Here is a 17184-nt window from a genome sequence, read left to right as displayed (position 1 = left end):
TACAGGCAGAGACTAAAGCTCTGCAAACCTGTAGTGAGGAAGTTCAAGAAGTGGACCAGTGAGGCTCTGGAGGATCTACGGCGTGCTTTGACTGTACTGACTGGGATGTCTTCAGGACTGCTACCAACAGCCTGGATGAGTACACAGAGGCTGTAACTTCCACATCAGCTTCTGTGAGGACAGCTGTATTCCATCCAGCTCCAGGGTGAGTTATAACAACGACAAACCCTGGTTCACAGCGGAGCTCAGGAAGCTAAGACTGCAGAAGGACCAGGCATTCAGGAGTGGGGACAAGGACCTGTACACAGAGTCCAAATACAGGTTTAGCAAGGCGGTGAGAGATGCTAGCGACTGTACTCTGAGAAACTGCAACAGCAGCTCTCAGCAAACGACTCTGCTTCTGTCTGGAGAGGGCTCAGGCAGATCACCAACTACAAGCCCAAATCACCCCACTCCATGAACAATGTGCTTCTGGCAGGCGAGCTAAATGAGTTCTACTGCCGCTTTGAAAGACAATGGAGCAGTCCTGAGACCATCCCCACAGCCCCACCAACAAGCCACAGACCATCAGCCCACCCTCCCCCAGCCCATCAGGGGCTCACACCTCTGGAGCACCCTCCATCAACTCAGCGGCGCCCCTCGTCATCCTGGAGAGCAGTCAACAGGCTGTTTAAAAAGCAGAACCCCCAAGCAGCGGGCCGGACTCGTCTCCCCTCCACCCTGAAGCACTGTGCGGACCAGCTGTCTCCGGTGTTCACCGACATCTTCAACACCTCCCTGGAGACATGCCACGTTCCAGCCTGCTTCAAGGCCTCCACCATCATCCCGTCCCCAAAAAACCCCAAGATCACAGGACTCAATGACTACAGGCCCGTCGCCTGACCTCTGTGGTCATGAAGTCCTTGAACGCTGGTCCTGTCACACCTCAAGACCATCACCGACCCACTCCTGCAGCCCCTGCAGTTCGCCTACAGACCCAACAGGTCTGCAGGCGATGCAGTCAACATCCCTTCACTACATCCTCCAGCATCTGGACTCCCGAGGAACCTACGCCAGGATCCTGTTTGTGGACTTCAGCTCTGCCTTCAATTCCATCATCCGTCCCTGTTGCAGGACAAGCTCTCCCAGCTGCACGTGCCCGACTCCACCTGCAGGTGGATCACAGACTTCCTGACCGACAGGAAGCAGCACGTGAGGCTGGAAACACGTCTCAGGCTCCCGGACCACGGTTCCCCCAAGGCTGTGTTCTCTCCCTCTGCTGTTCTCCCTGTACACCAACAGCTGCACCTCCAGTCACCAGTCCGTCAAGCTCCTAAAGTTCGCGGATGACACCACCCTCATTGGACTCATCTCTGGCGGGGCGAGACCGCCTACAGGTGGGAGACTGACCACCTGGTGACCTGGTGCAGCCAGAACAACCTGGAGCTCAACGCTCTGAAGACAGTGGAGATGGTTGTGGATTTCAGGAGGAATGCAGCCCCACCCGCCCTCTCATCCTGTGTGACTCCCCCGTCGACGCTGTGGAGTCCTACCGCTTCCTGGGCTCCATCATCTCCCAGGACCTCAAGTGGGAGCTGAACATCGGCTCCATCTCCAAGAAGGCCCAGCAGAGGATGTTCTTCCTGAGGCAGCTGAGGAAATTCAACCTGCCAGGGAAGATGATGGTACAGTTCTACACGGCCATCGTTGAGTCCATCATCTGCTCCTCCATCACCGTCTGGCACCCTGCAGCCACAGCCAAAGACAAGCGCAGGCTGCAGAGCATCATCCGCTCGGCCGAGAGGGTTATCGGCTGCAGTCTGCCTTCCTCCAGGTCCTGTTCACTTCCAGGTCACTGAAGCGGGCCAGAAAGATTGTCGCCGACCCTCCCACCCTGGACACTCCTGTTCGAGTCCCTCCTCGGGAGGAGGCTGCGTCCATCATGACTAAGTCCACCCGCCACAACAAAAGCTTTTTCCCGGCGGTCGGGCTCATCAATGGACCCGGGACTGACTGACTGTCACCCCAGGACTACCACCTCTTCTTCCACCTTCCTCTCTCCTCCTTCTTCCCGCTCCTTCCTCTTCCTCCTCCTCCCTCTTCCTCCCACTCCTCCTCCCTCCTTGCGTTGATTGTTGTTTGTCATGTCCAAATGTTGCACCTTCCACCAAAAAAAATTCCTCGCTTGTTTGTGAAAACATTCATTCTTTGGCAATAAACCTGTTTCTGATTCTGATTCTTCCCTAAAACAGCGTTTCTACTCTGTAATTAACAAGGCGATTGTGTGTTTGTTTGTTTTGTAAAGAAGTGTTTTCAAAATCAAAGCAACGAGAAGAAAAAGGTTATTTACACACTTGTAGAGTCTTTATATAGATAGAAATATATATATATAATATATATGTTTTATATATAAATTATATACTGTATATATTTATATATTTTTTTATATTTGTTTAAATATATATATATTTTTATATCTTATTAATATTTATATATATTATATATTTATATATATATTTATATATATCTTTTTATATTTGTTTAAATATATATATTTATATATATTCGATTAACTTTCATATATATATATAATATATAGTTAATATATATATATTTATATCTCTTTTTTATATTTGTATATATATATATTTGTATATAAATATATAAATATTGTTTTCGTGTAAATATGGATATATATTTATTTTCATAAAGAAAGATATTTTTTATATAGATATTTTATACATATATTTTATATATATATGTATATATAATTAATATATATATATTAATAAATGAACAATAAATATATATATATGTTTATGTATATGAAGGACGCATTTGTTTCCCTGATTTATAGTTTAGAGAATAATTTGGATCGACGACCAAACCGACCAATCGAGCGGCTTCGCCATGAGGTCGTACTGATACCTCAGAGTCTTGGTCTGAACTCTTTGTGTCGAGTGACATCATCGTTCACGATGTAATTCATCATCTCTTCTTCTCTCCCTGCAGGCGGGTTTCCTGCGGACGGCGACGCATTCGAGCCGCCCAGCCCGCCGCCTGACGCCGGTGGCCGGCGGTGGTCGTCCCTGAAGAGCGCCGCCGGTCCTCCCGCCGCCGGCCAGGACCACGACCCGGAGCAGCGGGCCAAGTCCCTCCCCGCCTACGGTCCGACTCCCGTTTCCCGTCTTCGTCTTCCTCTGTTTTCTTGAAGTCGTGCTTTTAGAACGTCTCCGTTTCCACATCAGTCACGTGGGACATAACTTAGAATATGGAATTAGTGCAGAAAAAGGTTTCTGCTGATCTACGTGACTCTTTGACGTGTTTCACTGCACCTGGTTGCTGTCATTCTCTTTGCTCATCCATACTCTCTCTCTCTCTCTCTCTCTCTCTCTCCCTCCAGTGAGGCCTCCGTCTCTGACGGACACAGACCTCAGACCAGCTGAGGAGGAGATTCCTACTCCGGCTGCCGACCTCAAGTCGGACGACGAGTCTGACGCCGTCTGACGCCGCCCAGACGCTTTCCTGCCGAGACGCTTTCCCGCCCAGACGCTTTCCCGCCCAGACGCTTTCCTGCCGAGACGCTTTCCCGCCCAGACGCTTTCCTGCCGAGACGCTTTCCCGCCCAGACGCTTTCCCGCCCAGACGCTTTCCCGCCCAGACGCTTTCCCGCCCAGACGCTTTCCCGCCCAGACGCTTTCCCGCCCAGACGATTTCCCGCCCAGACGCTTTCCCGCCCAGATGCGTCTCAATATATATAATTTTTATCCTGCATTCACAACAAGTCCACAAATTACAAAAAACAGCTGGAACAGATAAGCAACAAGAAAGTATGAAAAAAATAAATATATATATATTCATATATCTATATTATTTTTATTAAATGCATATTAGCCAGGAGAGACATGTTATAAATATCACGGGTCATGTCGTTGTGGCTTCCTCCAACAGTCTGTTGTCTGTTGTCAGATGTGACGGTGCGTTCAGGTCCCGTCGGACTCGCCGTGATTCACAGTTCTCCAAACTCGTGCCTTTTCTTTGGTGTTGTTTGTTGTTTGCTGCTCTGCTGCCGCCGTGTTGATGGCCCACAGTGAAGGTTCATCATGTCTGGACTGAGAGACACTTTGGGCTTCATGTCGTAGAACAAGCACAACAAATAATCTGCACAGATTGACATGTTCAGGCGCTCGGTGGTGGGGTTCATTTCTTTGGGATTATCTTTGATGAATATAAATCTTTTTTATTTTCTTATAAAGATTTCCAAAGTAAACACGATGTTGTTTTGTTTATGACGTCAACATGTACGCACCGGGAAACAAGAAGTCAGAAACGTCTTTATATGTAGGGTTGTTGTTGTTTACACCAATAAAGGTTTCACTGTCCACTCTCTTCAATTACCTCTCTCTCCCTCTCTTCCCTCCTCTCTCTCCCCTTCCCCTCTCTCTTCCCCTCTCTCTCTCTTCCCCTCTCTCTCCCCTCTCCCTTTCTCTCTCTCTCTCTTCCCCTCTTTCCCTTCCCCTCTCTCTCCCCTCCACTCTCTCTCTTTCCCTTCCCCTCTCTCTCTCCCTTCCCCTCCCCTCTCTCTTCCCCTCTCTCTCTCCCTTCCCTTCCCCTCTCTTTCCCTTCCCCTCTCTCTCTCCCCTCCACTCTCTCTCTTCCCCTCTCTCTCTCCCCTCCACTCTCTCTCTTTCCCTCTCTCTCTCCCCTCCACTCTCCCTCTTCCCCTCTCTCTCTCTTCCCCTCCCTCATATACCAGTGGGTGAATCCCTCTTGAGTCTCATTGCGCTGCGTTCAGGACCCGTTTCATTCCTGTGGATATCAGCTCTGGGTCTCTGTCGTGGCGTTGACCCTTGACCTCTGGACTGGTCTCCGGCAGCATGGACCGAGCCCTGAGCCGCCTGGACGCCGCCGGGTTCCTCCAGATGTGGCGGCGCGTGTTCGGTGAGGAGGCGTTCACGGCCGCCTGAGGGAAGGAGAGATTTAATGAGGCTCAACGAGGAGGAGGCGGAGGCGCGGGGAATCAGGAATTATTCATTCTGCCTCTGAAGAATAAATAACATTTTACCAAAAGAGAATATTCCTCCAAAGTCAATAAGCTGCAGGGATGAAAATAAAGATTAATTTATTATTATTATTTTGATGCCTCTTGATCTCCGTCAGGAGGCTTTCATCCTCAGATCACAGGATGTGATCCATGACATCATGAAGACGTTTCAGAGCTTCTGAATTATCAGCGTGGTGAATTTAATGTCATATAATATTCATAGTTATGAATATAATATTCATATTTAATATTCATAACTTATAATTATCGTGTTTAATCAACTGAAAACAAGTCGGCGTGTTTTTGTTTGAAAAAGATTGTTTATCTATAAGAAGAGACGAGGTCCTCTTCACAGGGTCCTCCATGTGTTGAAGCTGCATTCTCTCTCCTGACCACCAGGGGGCGACTGGTTGTATAGAAGTCTATGGTTCGTGTGTTAAAGCTGCATGAGTCAAACAGACCATAAAGCTGGGGATGCTTTAGGGGCGGGGCTACATGCTGATTGACAGGTCAAGGACAGACGTGTGTCTCTTTGTCACTTCCTGGTTGTAATCTGCAAACTCGCCACTAGATGTCACTACATCCTCCACGCTGCTCCTTTGACATCAGCGTCGGGACGTTTACAGAGTTGTACGTTCAGAGAAGAGTTGATGAATGTTTAATACGAGACGTATTCGATGTGTTTTCAGACCGCGGCTACATCGAAGGGAAGGAGCTGGACGCCTTCTTTCACCTCCTGGTGGACAACTCTGGGATGACGGTAAAGAGAGGCGGGCGTCGCCGGCTTGTTGATGAACTCCAAAACACCGACATGTTGGCCTCGTCGTATGAAGCTGATGGAGTTGGAGTTAATCCTCTAGATCTTCATCGGTGGACGTTGTTTACCGGCGCTGTGTTTTATATTTTAAATGGCGGCTTGAAGAAGATCTTTGATCTTTATGAATTAATAACTTCATTAAATTAATAACTCCATGAAACCATCGTCCATCTTTAAATGTCCCGGTGTCTCCAGAAGGAGGGGATGCCGGAGGACGAGCTCAGGAGGCTGAGGCAACGATTCGGGTCCGTTTACGACATCGCCGCCAACCGCCGTCTGCGGATACAAGAGGTACACACACACACACACACATCAATCTTCATGCAATTAGTATTGTGCCCAGCTGGCCACCGTGATGCTGCCCCCCGAGGAGGAGAACTTCCTTCTGATGTTTCGCAGAGAGACGCCGCTGGACAACAGCGTGGAGTTCATGAGGGTGAGGGTCAAAGGTCAAAGGTCAACGTAAATACATTTAAAAGAAGAATAAAAAGCCCAAAGCTTGAAGATTGTGTTGATTACTGATCTGTCACTTAGTTCTCTTTCATCTAAACAAATATGAATATTTCACCAAACTAATTGTTCTTTTGTATAAACTATATAATATATAAATAACTATATATATATATGAATATATGTCATTTAAATTTTGCTTGCTTGATTATATTTTCACAAAATGTAGCTGTGAATATTCGTCACCGGAGAACAGCGACCTGTCGGGAGATAGCGAGCAGAGACCGTTGAGGCGTGTTCACTTTGTGCCCCCTACAGGACAAACGCTGCAACTTCTAAGAGAACCGAAATATATGAATCCATCACATGTGATTGGTTCCTTATTGGCTGTTGGTGTGTGTGTGTGTGTGTGTGTGTTGTAGATCTGGAGGAGCTACGACACGGACAGCAGCGGCTACCTGTCGGCGCTCGAGCTCAAGGTAAACGTCTTCACTGTGTGGGCTGCAGACTTTGCCCCCAGAAATTACCCACAATCCATAGCACTGAGATGTTGAATACGAGGTCACCAGGTGGGAGGCTGAGGTCATAAAAAAAAGACGGCACATGCGTGTTTAAATTGTGTCTTAAATTCACACATAAATGTTATCGAGGGACCTTTGATTACGGCGCCCCTTGTGGACTAAAGCGGTACTGTCTCTGAGCACCAAGGTCCCTTTAAAAAACCTCTGATTGGACGGCAGCGGGTCAGACAGAAAATGAACGACATGCAGTAGAGTCCTTTAATAGACTTCTATACAACCAGAGGAGTCGCCTCCTGGTAGTCAGGAGAGAGAATGCAGCGTTAACTCATGAAGCATAGACTTCTATACAACCAGAGGAGTCCCCCCTGGTGGTCAGGAGAGAGAATGCAGCGTTAACACATGAAGCATAGACTTCTATACAACCAGAGGAGTCACCCCCTGGTGGTCAGGAGAGGGAATGCAGCTGTCACTCATGAAACATCCCTCTTGTGCCTCCTGGGCTTCCTGCAGGAACTCTTCCTTCAACACAGGAAGTCCAACACGCCTGAGAAGCTGGAGCAGTACACTATCACCATGGTAACCAGATGTTAGGACTAATACTTCTACGTGTTGTTGACAATAATAATTCTGTTCAGACTTTTTTTTCCTCCTGTAGATGAAGATGTTCGACAAGAATATGGACGGCCGGCTGGACTTAAGTGACTTGGCCAGGTGTGAAGAGCGTCCCTCGTCTTCCTCGTGATAATCGTCTCCAGATAAATAAACTAAAATGTTTTCCTTGTTTTTACTAAAGAATCTTGGACCTGAAGGAAAACTTCCTCCTGAAGTTCAAGATGGACGTAAGTTTGAAGAGTTAGATTTTTTTAAATGATACTTTTGGTAGAATGAATCAATGTTTCTAGATATGAGTTCTTTATCGTCGTGGTTACCTGGTTGTTGTGTATGTGCTGCCAGGCGAGCAGTCAGGAGGACCGGAGGAGAGACTTCGAGAAGATATTCGCTCACTATGATGTAAGTTTGAACTGATCTATATTTATATATTTATGTTTGTATCCCTCCCATAAGAACAGTGACATTGAAACTTAATAAAATGTAATATGAATGAGGCTGTGAACAAACCTCTGCATAAAGCTTCTCATTTATTATTTATGAATGAACGTAAGAGAGAAAACATCCTGTGAAGGTTTCATCACAAGACGTCAGCGGCTCGTTACCGACGGCGAGTTTCAGACTTTGTTCAAATATGCAAATGAGGCATTTTCTCACGGTAACTTTTGGTGATTTTAATAAAGATAAATCTACAGACGCAAACACACAAAGTAGTAAAATAATACCAAGATGTTTGTTTGTTTTTTCCACTTGTGAAAGAAAAAGAAATAAAGAACAAAATATTTAACTAACATGGCCTGTTGAGTCAAATTGGGAAACAGGGAAGGTTATGTAACTGTGTGTGTGTCTGTGTAGAGTCAGACCGGTGCTCTGGAGGGCCCTGAGGTGGACATGGAGCTGGTGAAGGTGAAAAGGTTTTTCAACATCAGTTACAGATTGTATTTTCTGTATTCATTTCATACCCATCAGTTGACCTTTGACATTCAGCGGCACCGACCTGGACCAGTTCAAGAAGGCCCTGATGGGTCACTGCGACCTCAACATCCAGAAGAACGAGCTGGCTCTCTGCCTCAAGCTCAGCGAATGCACACTGCCTCCTTTACTACTCACGTCATCCCTCCTTTCCTTTCTTCCCTCACTTAATCCCTCCTCTCTGGTTTTCTGGAGGTAAATGGATCCATAATGTTTCTTAAGTTGATAAATGACATCATGATTTAAAGATGGATTCCCAGTGAGTAGCGAGTTGTTTCCATCGCTGTGGTAAGAGATGAAGTGTTGAAAGACTAACAAAAAGTTTAAGGAAAATTGAAAATAAAGAACCTCATACACGAGTGCTTGTCCAAGTACTTTATTGAAGTTCACAAGGTCGATCCAGAACAGACTGCTTTCAGGATGAGGTCAGAAGCATCAATTAAGTTTGTCAAATTTAAATATATTTGGATTGGAACATCAAACACTTATGTATAATACATTTGAGATTTGATTATTTAAAGTTAAGACAACAAGCAAGGATAGTTAGGTCGATGGTTGTCGTCTTGCACAGGAAGCAGTGCCCGCTGCCACCTGGGCCGGTGTGGGCTGACATTAAATGAGTCTTGTTCTTGGAGGAACAGTCATTTACATGTTCAGGTTGGCAGGCTAAACATAAGGGACAGAAACCCTTCCATCCTGAGAAAAGAATTCCCAAATACCGTCTTTGCTTTGAAATCCGATTAGCTGGCGCTGGTGGATGGGCTCCTGGGGCTGGTGGATGGGCTCCTGGGGCTGGTAGCCGGACTGGTGGCCGGACTGGTGGATGGGCTCCTGGGGCTGGTGGATGGGCTCCTGGGGCTGGTGGCCGGACTGGTGGATGGGCTCCTGGGGCTGGTGGCCGGACTGGTGGATGGGCTCCTGGGGCTGGTAGCCGGACTGGTGGATGGGCTCCTGGGGCTGGTGGCTGGACTGGTGGATGGGCTCCATGGACTGGTGGATGGGCTCCTGGGGCTGGTGGATGGGCTCCTGGGGCTGGTGGCCGGACTGGTGGATGGGCTCCTGGGGCTGGTGGATGGGCTCCTGGGGCTGGTGGCCGGACTGGTGGATGGGCTCCTGGGGCTGGTGGCCGGACTGGTGGATGGGCTCCTGGGGCTGGTAGCCGGACTGGTGGATGGGCTCCTGGGGCTGGTGGCTGGACTGGTGGATGGGCTCCTTGGACTGGTGGATGGGCTCCTGGGGCTGGTAGCCGGACTGGTGGATGGGCTCCTGGGGCTGGTGGCCGGACTGGTGGATGGGCTCCTGGGGCTGGTGGCCGGACTGGTGGATGGGCTCCTGGGGCTGGTGGCCGGACTGGTGGATGGGCTCCTTGGGCTGGTAGCCGGACTGGTGGATGGGCTCCTGGGGCTGGTGGCTGGGCTCCTGGATGGGCTGCTGGTGCACCGAGAGAGATGGCTGGTAGCCAGGCTGCAGGGGCTGGTGGATGAACTCCTGGGGCTGGTGGATGGGATGCTGGGGCTGGTAGATGGGTTGGTATGAGAATGCAGGCTTTCCATTAGGACTAGAAATGCCAACAGAAGAAAAAATGTCCCACATGCCAGGTTTGGTGTGAAGCACCCCCTGCTGGGTCGGGGATAGGGACCTGGGCTGCATATTATCGGGGATTTGAAGCACCTCTCGTTCGAGCTGGAAACTGGTTTTCTGGGGCTTGGCTGGGGACGTGGACCTGGGTTGCACATTAGGACCAGAACCACCATCATCATCATTGGAAAAAATGTCCCACATGCCAGCTTTGGTTTGAAGCACCCCCAGTTGGGGCTTGGGCAGGTAGCCAGACCAAGATGGGTAGCCAGTCGGGGGCTTTAGCTTAAGCTGGTAGATGGACGGCAGGTAGCCAGGCTGCTTGGGCTTTGGCTTCAGCTGGTAGACTGACGGCTGGTAGCCGTACTTCTGGGGCTTGTAGACGATCTTCGGGAGCTGGGGTGGGGACCCGGGTTGCACATTAGGACCAGAACTGCCACCATCGGGAGAAAAAATGTCCCACATGACAGCTTTGGTCTGAAGCACTCCCTGCTGGGGCGGGAACCTGGGTTTCTGGGGCTTGGGTCGGAAGTTGGGTTTCTGGGGCTTGGGTGGCGACCCGGGTTGCTCATTAGGACCGGCACCGCCATCCGGGACAAAAATATCCCACATGCCAGCTTTGGTTTGAAGCACCCCCAGCTGGGTCTTGGGCAGATAGCCAGATGAAGTGGCTACCCATGTCAGGAGCTTCAGATTAAGCTGGTAGCCAGCCTGCTTTGGCTTCAGCTGGTAGCCAGACTTCTGGGGCTTGAAGACGATCTGCAGGGGCTTGGTTGGGAATCCAGGTTGCACATTAGGACCAGAACTGCCACCATCAGGGGAAAAAATTTCCCACATGCCAGCTTTGGTTTGAAGCACCCCTTGTTGAGGCTTGAGTGGGAAGCCAAGTTTCTGGGGATTGGGTGGGTTGCCCAGTTGCACATTAGGACCAGAACTGCCACCATCCGGGGCAAAAATATCCCACATGCCAGCTTTGATTTGAAGCACCCCTTGTTGAGGCTGGGGCTTGGTCGGGAAGCCGGCTTTCCGGGGCTTGGGTTGGTACCCGGGATGCACATCAGGACCAGAACTTCCACCATATGGGGAAAAAATGTCCCACATGCCAGCTTTGGTCTGGAAGACACCATCTGCATTGGGGTTGGTTTGAGGAAGCTGCTGGGAGTTTTGAGAGAGTTTGCCAATGTTCAGTGAGCTAGAGCCGTAACTAGAGACACTTCCCTCTGGACTGTAACTAGCTACTCGCCCTCCTACACTGTGACTGGATGCAGAACTACCTCGAAACCCTGCAGAGCTCTCAAAAGTGGAAACAAAAGCTTGTTTGTGATTCCTGGGAGGATCAAAGCCTCCACGTCTGTCGCCGAGTACTTGAAAAAGAAAACATTAAGAGATCAGTTCTTTAAAAAAGTTGCAAAATGGAAACTGCAGCTAGCTTAGCATTAATTCTTACCATTTTCATGCTGCACGAAAGTCAGCAGTGAGGACAGAAGCACTCTGAAAAAAAGACGACATTGTGAACAAAACCCGATAGAAGAATTAAACGTGATGAAACCAAGAAGAGTAACTGTACCTCACACATAATCCAAAATACATTTTGGGATCTCAAGCTGAAACTAATCAGCTCGCAACATGTGTAGCTGCCTCCAGGAACCCCACGGAACAAGAAACTAGTGTTTCAGTTTCATGACTGTTGCACAGACAGCTGCTCTTTTCAAGTGTTGCTGCCGACCAATCACGTCTCACGCTGATGGATTAATTGAAATCAGGTTGTGACGTCCACTCTCACAACCTGAGCAGGTGTTTCTCATTGAGCTCATGTGTTCAGTCTGTGTATTTCAAAAGGTAAATTATAAAGTTAACAAGAACATTTCGCACGAAAATTAGATGGTGTGGCTTCTACTGAGAGGTTTTTATATACATGTATATTATATACATATAGAGAGAACAGGGGGAGATAGAGAGAGCACCGGGAGGGGCATATGGAGAGAGTGTGGTGGGGGGGTGAGACCCAGAGAGCGCAGAGGGAGAGGAGAGACTCAGAGGGAGCACTGTGTGTGTGTGGGGGGGGGGGGAGACTCAGATGGTCGCAGGGGGGGGGGGGTCCTTCCTTTCTTGCCTTTCAATGGAGTCGAATGGGCCAGAGAGGTGGACTTGCTCCCTCGTTAAGGCTCCTCCATTTGGGAAACATTGTGGATTCCATCCACACATGTGAGGAAGAGAACAAGATTTCCTACGTTTTGATCCATAAATGCTGTAAAAAGAGTGAACATTGTGTTAAGAATATAAAAATACATACATAGTACCCCATGTCCCTCGCTTTGCATTAAGGCCCCGAAGCACCATACCTTGTGTCCTTCTATGGCAGTAGGGCTCTGACCAGAGAGAACAGCTCATACTCATGCTCACCCACATGCTTTGGAACACACTGACATCGCCTCATGAGGAGCACAGACAGGTACAAACTCTTCTTGACCTCGGCCAGAAGGTGACACATCCACACAGGGAGGATAATTAGGCACGCTGGGGAGGACTAGTCACGAGCTAATGCACAACACCCCCCCAATCCACACAGGGAGGACAACTAGGAACTCTGTGCAACCCCTGGCTCTGACCTCACCCTGACCGCTCAGTCGTAGAATTGAGATTTAATAAGAGCCGTACCTGACACCGTCAAGAACTTGTTTATGTAAGCAACAAATAGTTTCAATGCCTTTTTAGTTTCTATTATATTAAAGAAACCAGCACCTCAATAGTAGAAACTGCACAGCTCCTGCTTTAGATGGAGAACAACATACACACACACTGATTATGAGGATGGCGAGAAGATCGTGAGCCAAGAGGGTGGGACCACCCTGAGCTCCATCAGAAGGTGTTCAAAGTCTAAACCAGGAACACCTCCATCTGTTTTAACCAACCAGTGCTGCTGTCGTGAGCCCAGAGGGTGGGACCACCCTGAGCTCCAACGATGAGACGGACAAAGATTAAACCGAGTGACGTCTCCATCTATATTATCCAATCACGCTTGCTCTTAAAGATTATAAAGAGTCATGTTCTCCTTGAGAACTTTAGTCTGTTATTGAACGATGCTTTGAGCTGACTTCATCCAGGCCCGTGCTGCACGTTAAATATTTTGTGGCTTCTGACTTTTTGTTCTACCACACTTGTTTAAATCCACTTTGTTTTGAATTTTACTTTGCTGTCCTGGTCATCTTTCCCAACCTTCGACAAATTGGTGACCCCTACGTGATTTAACGGTGAAAAGGTGACCATTTTTGGACGAAGAGGTGCGAATCCCACGAGCCTAGGGTCCAGGACCAGGAGATCCTTGAAACCTGAGAGAAGTCCATCGGCAGATTACACACCCATCCTCAACTGGTCTCAGGATCTTGAACAAATAAAAAGGTACGCAGAAACCTATTTAATTGAATTCTGTATATTGTAGTTATAGTAAAAACCAAATTTGACCAGAGGATGCGTGAGTAAAATGTCATAGTCATTGTAGTGTGTTAAAACTAAAAATGTAAGTTTACAGTGGTAAAAGTGTGTTCGAAAAACTGTTCCAAGGCATTGTTCATAACTGTGTGATAAGAAAAACGAGCGTGTAAATTGCTTCTGAGTTTTTGACAAACTCTGGGACTTATAGCAAAATACGTTATATTTTTCTATGAATTTAATTTGCTCGCTCTCACTCTGGCAGTTGGCTCCGCCCCTCTAGATCTGAAGATTCCGCACCATACACACCCATTATAAACTCCGAAACACCAACAAATATTCCAGGGAAACTGTGCTAGCTATGAAAAACTGTCCAATTGATCAAATAAACTCCATCCTGTTGTTAACGTTTTAAACCTCAAATATTTTTTCTAACGTAACGTATGGCGTGTCACTGTGGCAACAAAGATTACCTTTGGTTAGCGTTTTCTCTTCCGGAACCCCATTTAAATGAATGGGACAATTTCTCGCCGTTTTTTGGCGTTTTGGGGGTTAAGCGCAGGTCCGATCTCTTAGTAGAGACATTTTTGAACGATCCTGATCAGGCCACATGTGTTGATGTATTTTGACGCATTTTTGAGTGACGCTCTGGGATCCTTAGCCGTTTCAAAAAGAATTCCCATCAACTTTGCGGTTTTTTCGCATTTCACAAAAATTGGTCTGCCGAATCTTAAAACTTAAATGCACACGATTCCCGATCAGGCCGCACGCTTTGATGTACAAGTTAAGAAAAGTGCAACGGTTTTAGGGGTATTGCTGTACATTTTACATTCATATTGATATTTAGACAGAACTAATCCAAGAAGAGAAACAGCTGACAAAGATTGAATACTTTATGAATAATCATGTTAATTTGTTCATATTATATGCAAACACTGTTCCATATAAAGCATCATGACATGAAAACAGGAACTAAACAAAATACTTAAATTCCTTAGATATACATTGACATGTACCGTGCTTTTATTACGGCAACACATTGGCTTTTACTCAAACTGAACGCAGTTTGAGGAAATATTCCTCTTATCCTAATTTCTGGAAGTGAGTCAGAGGAAAATAATTAATGTATGGAGGAGTGATGTAAAGAAAGGAAACACCAATGCTCCGAGGGTCCTGAAGTTGAGTATGAGGCCAAGGAAAAGAGCCAGCGCCTTCTGGATCTTTCCGTCTCCGTTAATGTTGCAGTGACCCATCAGGGCTTTCTTTGACTGTCCAGGTCTTTGCTGCAGGACACGCAATACAAAACCAATATCTGCTTCATTTTGGGTTCTCAAGATGAAGTCAAACAGCGTCGCTGCCAACTGGAAACCCAACAGAAAAAACTAGCATTTCAGCTTCATGATGCACAGAGTGGCCCTTTAAGTGTTGCTGCCGAGCAATCAAATTAGAATCAGGTTGGTTGTCCACTGCAACCACCTGGGCAGGTAGATTATGCACACGCGTGTGTGTGCGTGTGTATCTATATACAGCAAATGTACTTATGCAACTGCAGTGATAGATTACCTTTTTTCAACCTCCATTAGGATCTTTACAAATCTATCAGTTTAATGCAGAAGAATCTCAAACCAGTAACCAGACCTGCCACAAGGACTGAGAACATAAAGACCCTCATTCATGGCAGAGTGCAGTTCCAAGTACTTTATTGATGTCACAAAAGGTTGATCCAGGACAGACTGCTTTCAGGATGAGGTCAGAAACCTGAGGACAGAAATATCATTTAGACGGTTTGCAATGTCAACTTAAAACATAAGATTGGAATGTTCTTCACACACTTAGTAGCACAAGTTTGAAACATTAAAGTTAAGACTCACAGCAACGATCCTTCAAGTCAATGGATGATGTTTCACACCAGTGACCGCTGCCACCTGGGACGTTGTGGGGATGCCAATGGAACTTCTCTTGTTCTTGGAGGAACAGTCATGTGTATGTTAAAGTTGGTAGGCGGCATATTACTTCTAGACACCCCTCCATCGGGAGAAAATAACTCCCACACGGCAGGTTTTATTTGAATCCCCACTTGCTGGTGCTTGGATGGGGAGCCGGTCGCCACCTTAGGATCAGAAAAGCCTCCATCAGCAGAAAAGAACTGCCATATGGCAGGTTGTGTTTGAATCACCACTTGCTGGGACGTGGAATGGTAGCCGGGCTGCTGGGGCCTGGGAGGGTAGACCGACGGCTGGTAGCTGGGCCTCTGGGGCTGGTAGACTGAAGGCTGGTAGCTGGGCCTCTGGGGCTGGTAGACTGAAGGCTGGTAGCTGGGCCTCTGGGGCTGGAAGACTGAAGGCTGGTAGCTGGGCCTCTGGGGCTGGAAGACTGACGGCTGGTAGCTGGGCCTCTGGGGCTGGTAGACTGAAGGCTGGTAGCTGGGCCTCTGGGGCTGGTAGCCTGAAGGCTGGGGCTCTGCAGGGGGCTGAGGACCAGCTTGCATAACAATTCCCCGACTTGAAGCAATACCAGACTCAAATCTTTTTCCATTCTCGGGTGAGACAAAATCCCACATGCCAGCTTTGGTCTGGAAGGAATCTTTTGCATTGGATTGACGAGGCTGCTGGGAGTTCTGCTTGGGTTTCCGAATTTGCTCCTGGGGCTGGTAGACTGAAGGCTGGTAGCTGGGCCTCTGGGGCTGGTAGACTGATGACTGGGGCTCTGCAGGGGGCTGAGGACCAGCTTGCATAACAATTCCTCGACTTGAAGCAATACCAGACTCAAATCTTTTTCCATTCTGGGGAGAGACAAAATCCCACATGCCAGTTTTGGTCTGGAAGGAATCTTTTGCATTGGATTGAGGACGCTTCTGGGAGATTTGCTTGAGTTTCCGGATTTGCTCCTGGGGCTGGTAGCCTGAAGGCTGGTAGCTGGGCCTGGTTGCTGTCATTCTCTTTGCTCATCCATACTCTCTCTCTCTCTCTCTCCCTCCAGTGAGGCCTCCGTCTCTGACGGACACAGACCTCAGACCAGCTGAGGAGGAGATTCCTACTCCGGCTGCCGACCTCAAGTCGGACGACGAGTCTGACGCCGTCTGACGCCGCCCAGACGCTTTCCTGCCGAGACGCTTTCCCGCCCAGACGCTTTCCCGCCCAGACGCTTTCCTGCCGAGACGCTTTCCCGCCCAGACGCTTTCCCGCCCAGACGCTTTCCCGCCCAGATGCGTCTCAATATATATAATTTTTATCCTGCATTCACAACAAGTCCACAAATTACAAAAAACAGCTGGAACAGATAAGCAACAAGAAAGTATGAAAAAAATATATATATATATATTCATATATCTATATTATTTTTATTAAATGCATATTAGCCAGGAGAGACATGTTATAAATATCACGGGTCATGTCGTTGTGGCTTCCTCCAACAGTCTGTTGTCTGTTGTCAGATGTGACGGTGCGTTCAGGTCCCGTCGGACTCGCCGTGATTCACAGTTCTCCAAACTCGTGCCTTTTCTTTGGTGTTGTTTGTTGTTTGCTGCTCTGCTGCCGCCGTGTTGATGGCCCACAGTGAAGGTTCATCATGTCTGGACTGAGAGACACTTTGGGCTTTATGTCGTAGAACAAGCACAACAAATAATCTGCACAGATTGACATGTTCAGGCGCTCGGTGGTGGGGTTCATTTCTTTGGGATTATCTTTGATGAATATAAATCTTTTTTCTTTTCTTATAAAGATTTCCAAAGTAAACACGATGTTGTTTTGTTTATGACGTCAACATGTACGCACCGGGAAACAAGA

The 17184-nt window shown here is 47.8% G+C and overlaps 2 protein-coding genes across 4 annotated transcripts in view; both read left to right on the top strand.

Annotated features, from left to right (window-relative positions):
• The window catches only part of LOC130211054 (F-actin-uncapping protein LRRC16A), a 29613-nt gene extending 25252 nt beyond the window's left edge, over positions 1-4361 (top strand). The window contains exons 37-38 of the mRNA XM_056441688.1: positions 2992-3147; positions 3383-4361. Of these exons, the coding sequence (XP_056297663.1) occupies positions 2992-3147; positions 3383-3486 (260 nt within the window). The 3' untranslated portion in view covers positions 3487-4361. The remainder of the gene's footprint in view (positions 1-2991; positions 3148-3382) is intronic.
• A 297-nt stretch (positions 4362-4658) lies between these two features.
• LOC130190954 (secretagogin-like) lies at positions 4659-8751 on the top strand. Of its 3 annotated transcripts, XM_056410648.1 has the most exons (11): positions 4659-4920; positions 5713-5783; positions 6036-6131; positions 6184-6276; positions 6713-6769; positions 7322-7387; positions 7467-7522; positions 7605-7650; positions 7766-7822; positions 8276-8326; positions 8408-8751. In XM_056410648.1, the coding sequence occupies exons 1-11, from the start codon at positions 4857-4859 to the stop codon at positions 8561-8563; spliced, it is 813 nt and encodes a 270-aa protein (XP_056266623.1). In that variant the 5' UTR covers positions 4659-4856; the 3' UTR covers positions 8564-8751. The 3 variants fall into 3 exon arrangements, with proteins under 3 accessions (XP_056266623.1, XP_056266742.1, XP_056266679.1); XM_056410767.1 differs by lacking the exon at positions 6184-6276; XM_056410704.1 differs by lacking the exon at positions 8276-8326 and having other exon boundaries at positions 8390-8751.
• The last annotated feature ends 8433 nt before the right edge of the window (positions 8752-17184 follow it).

Source organism: Pseudoliparis swirei, chromosome 1, assembly GCF_029220125.1.
Source record: "Pseudoliparis swirei isolate HS2019 ecotype Mariana Trench chromosome 1, NWPU_hadal_v1, whole genome shotgun sequence".
Taxonomy (NCBI): domain Eukaryota; kingdom Metazoa; phylum Chordata; class Actinopteri; order Perciformes; family Liparidae; genus Pseudoliparis; species Pseudoliparis swirei.
The sequence above is the reverse complement of the archived record's forward strand: the minus strand, read 5'-3'. Positions and strand labels throughout refer to the sequence as shown.

Bases quoted from the DNA above. Each gene is read 5' to 3' on its own strand.
- LOC130190954 (XM_056410648.1), top strand. From the start codon at position 4,857: ATGGACCGAGCCCTGAGCCGCCTGGACGCCGCCGGGTTCCTCCAGATG. The intron at 6,770-7,321 runs GTAAACGTCTTC...GGCTTCCTGCAG, and splicing joins TGTCGGCGCTCGAGCTCAAG to GAACTCTTCCTTCAACACAG. The intron at 7,823-8,275 runs GTAAGTTTGAAC...GTGTCTGTGTAG, and splicing joins AGATATTCGCTCACTATGAT to AGTCAGACCGGTGCTCTGGA.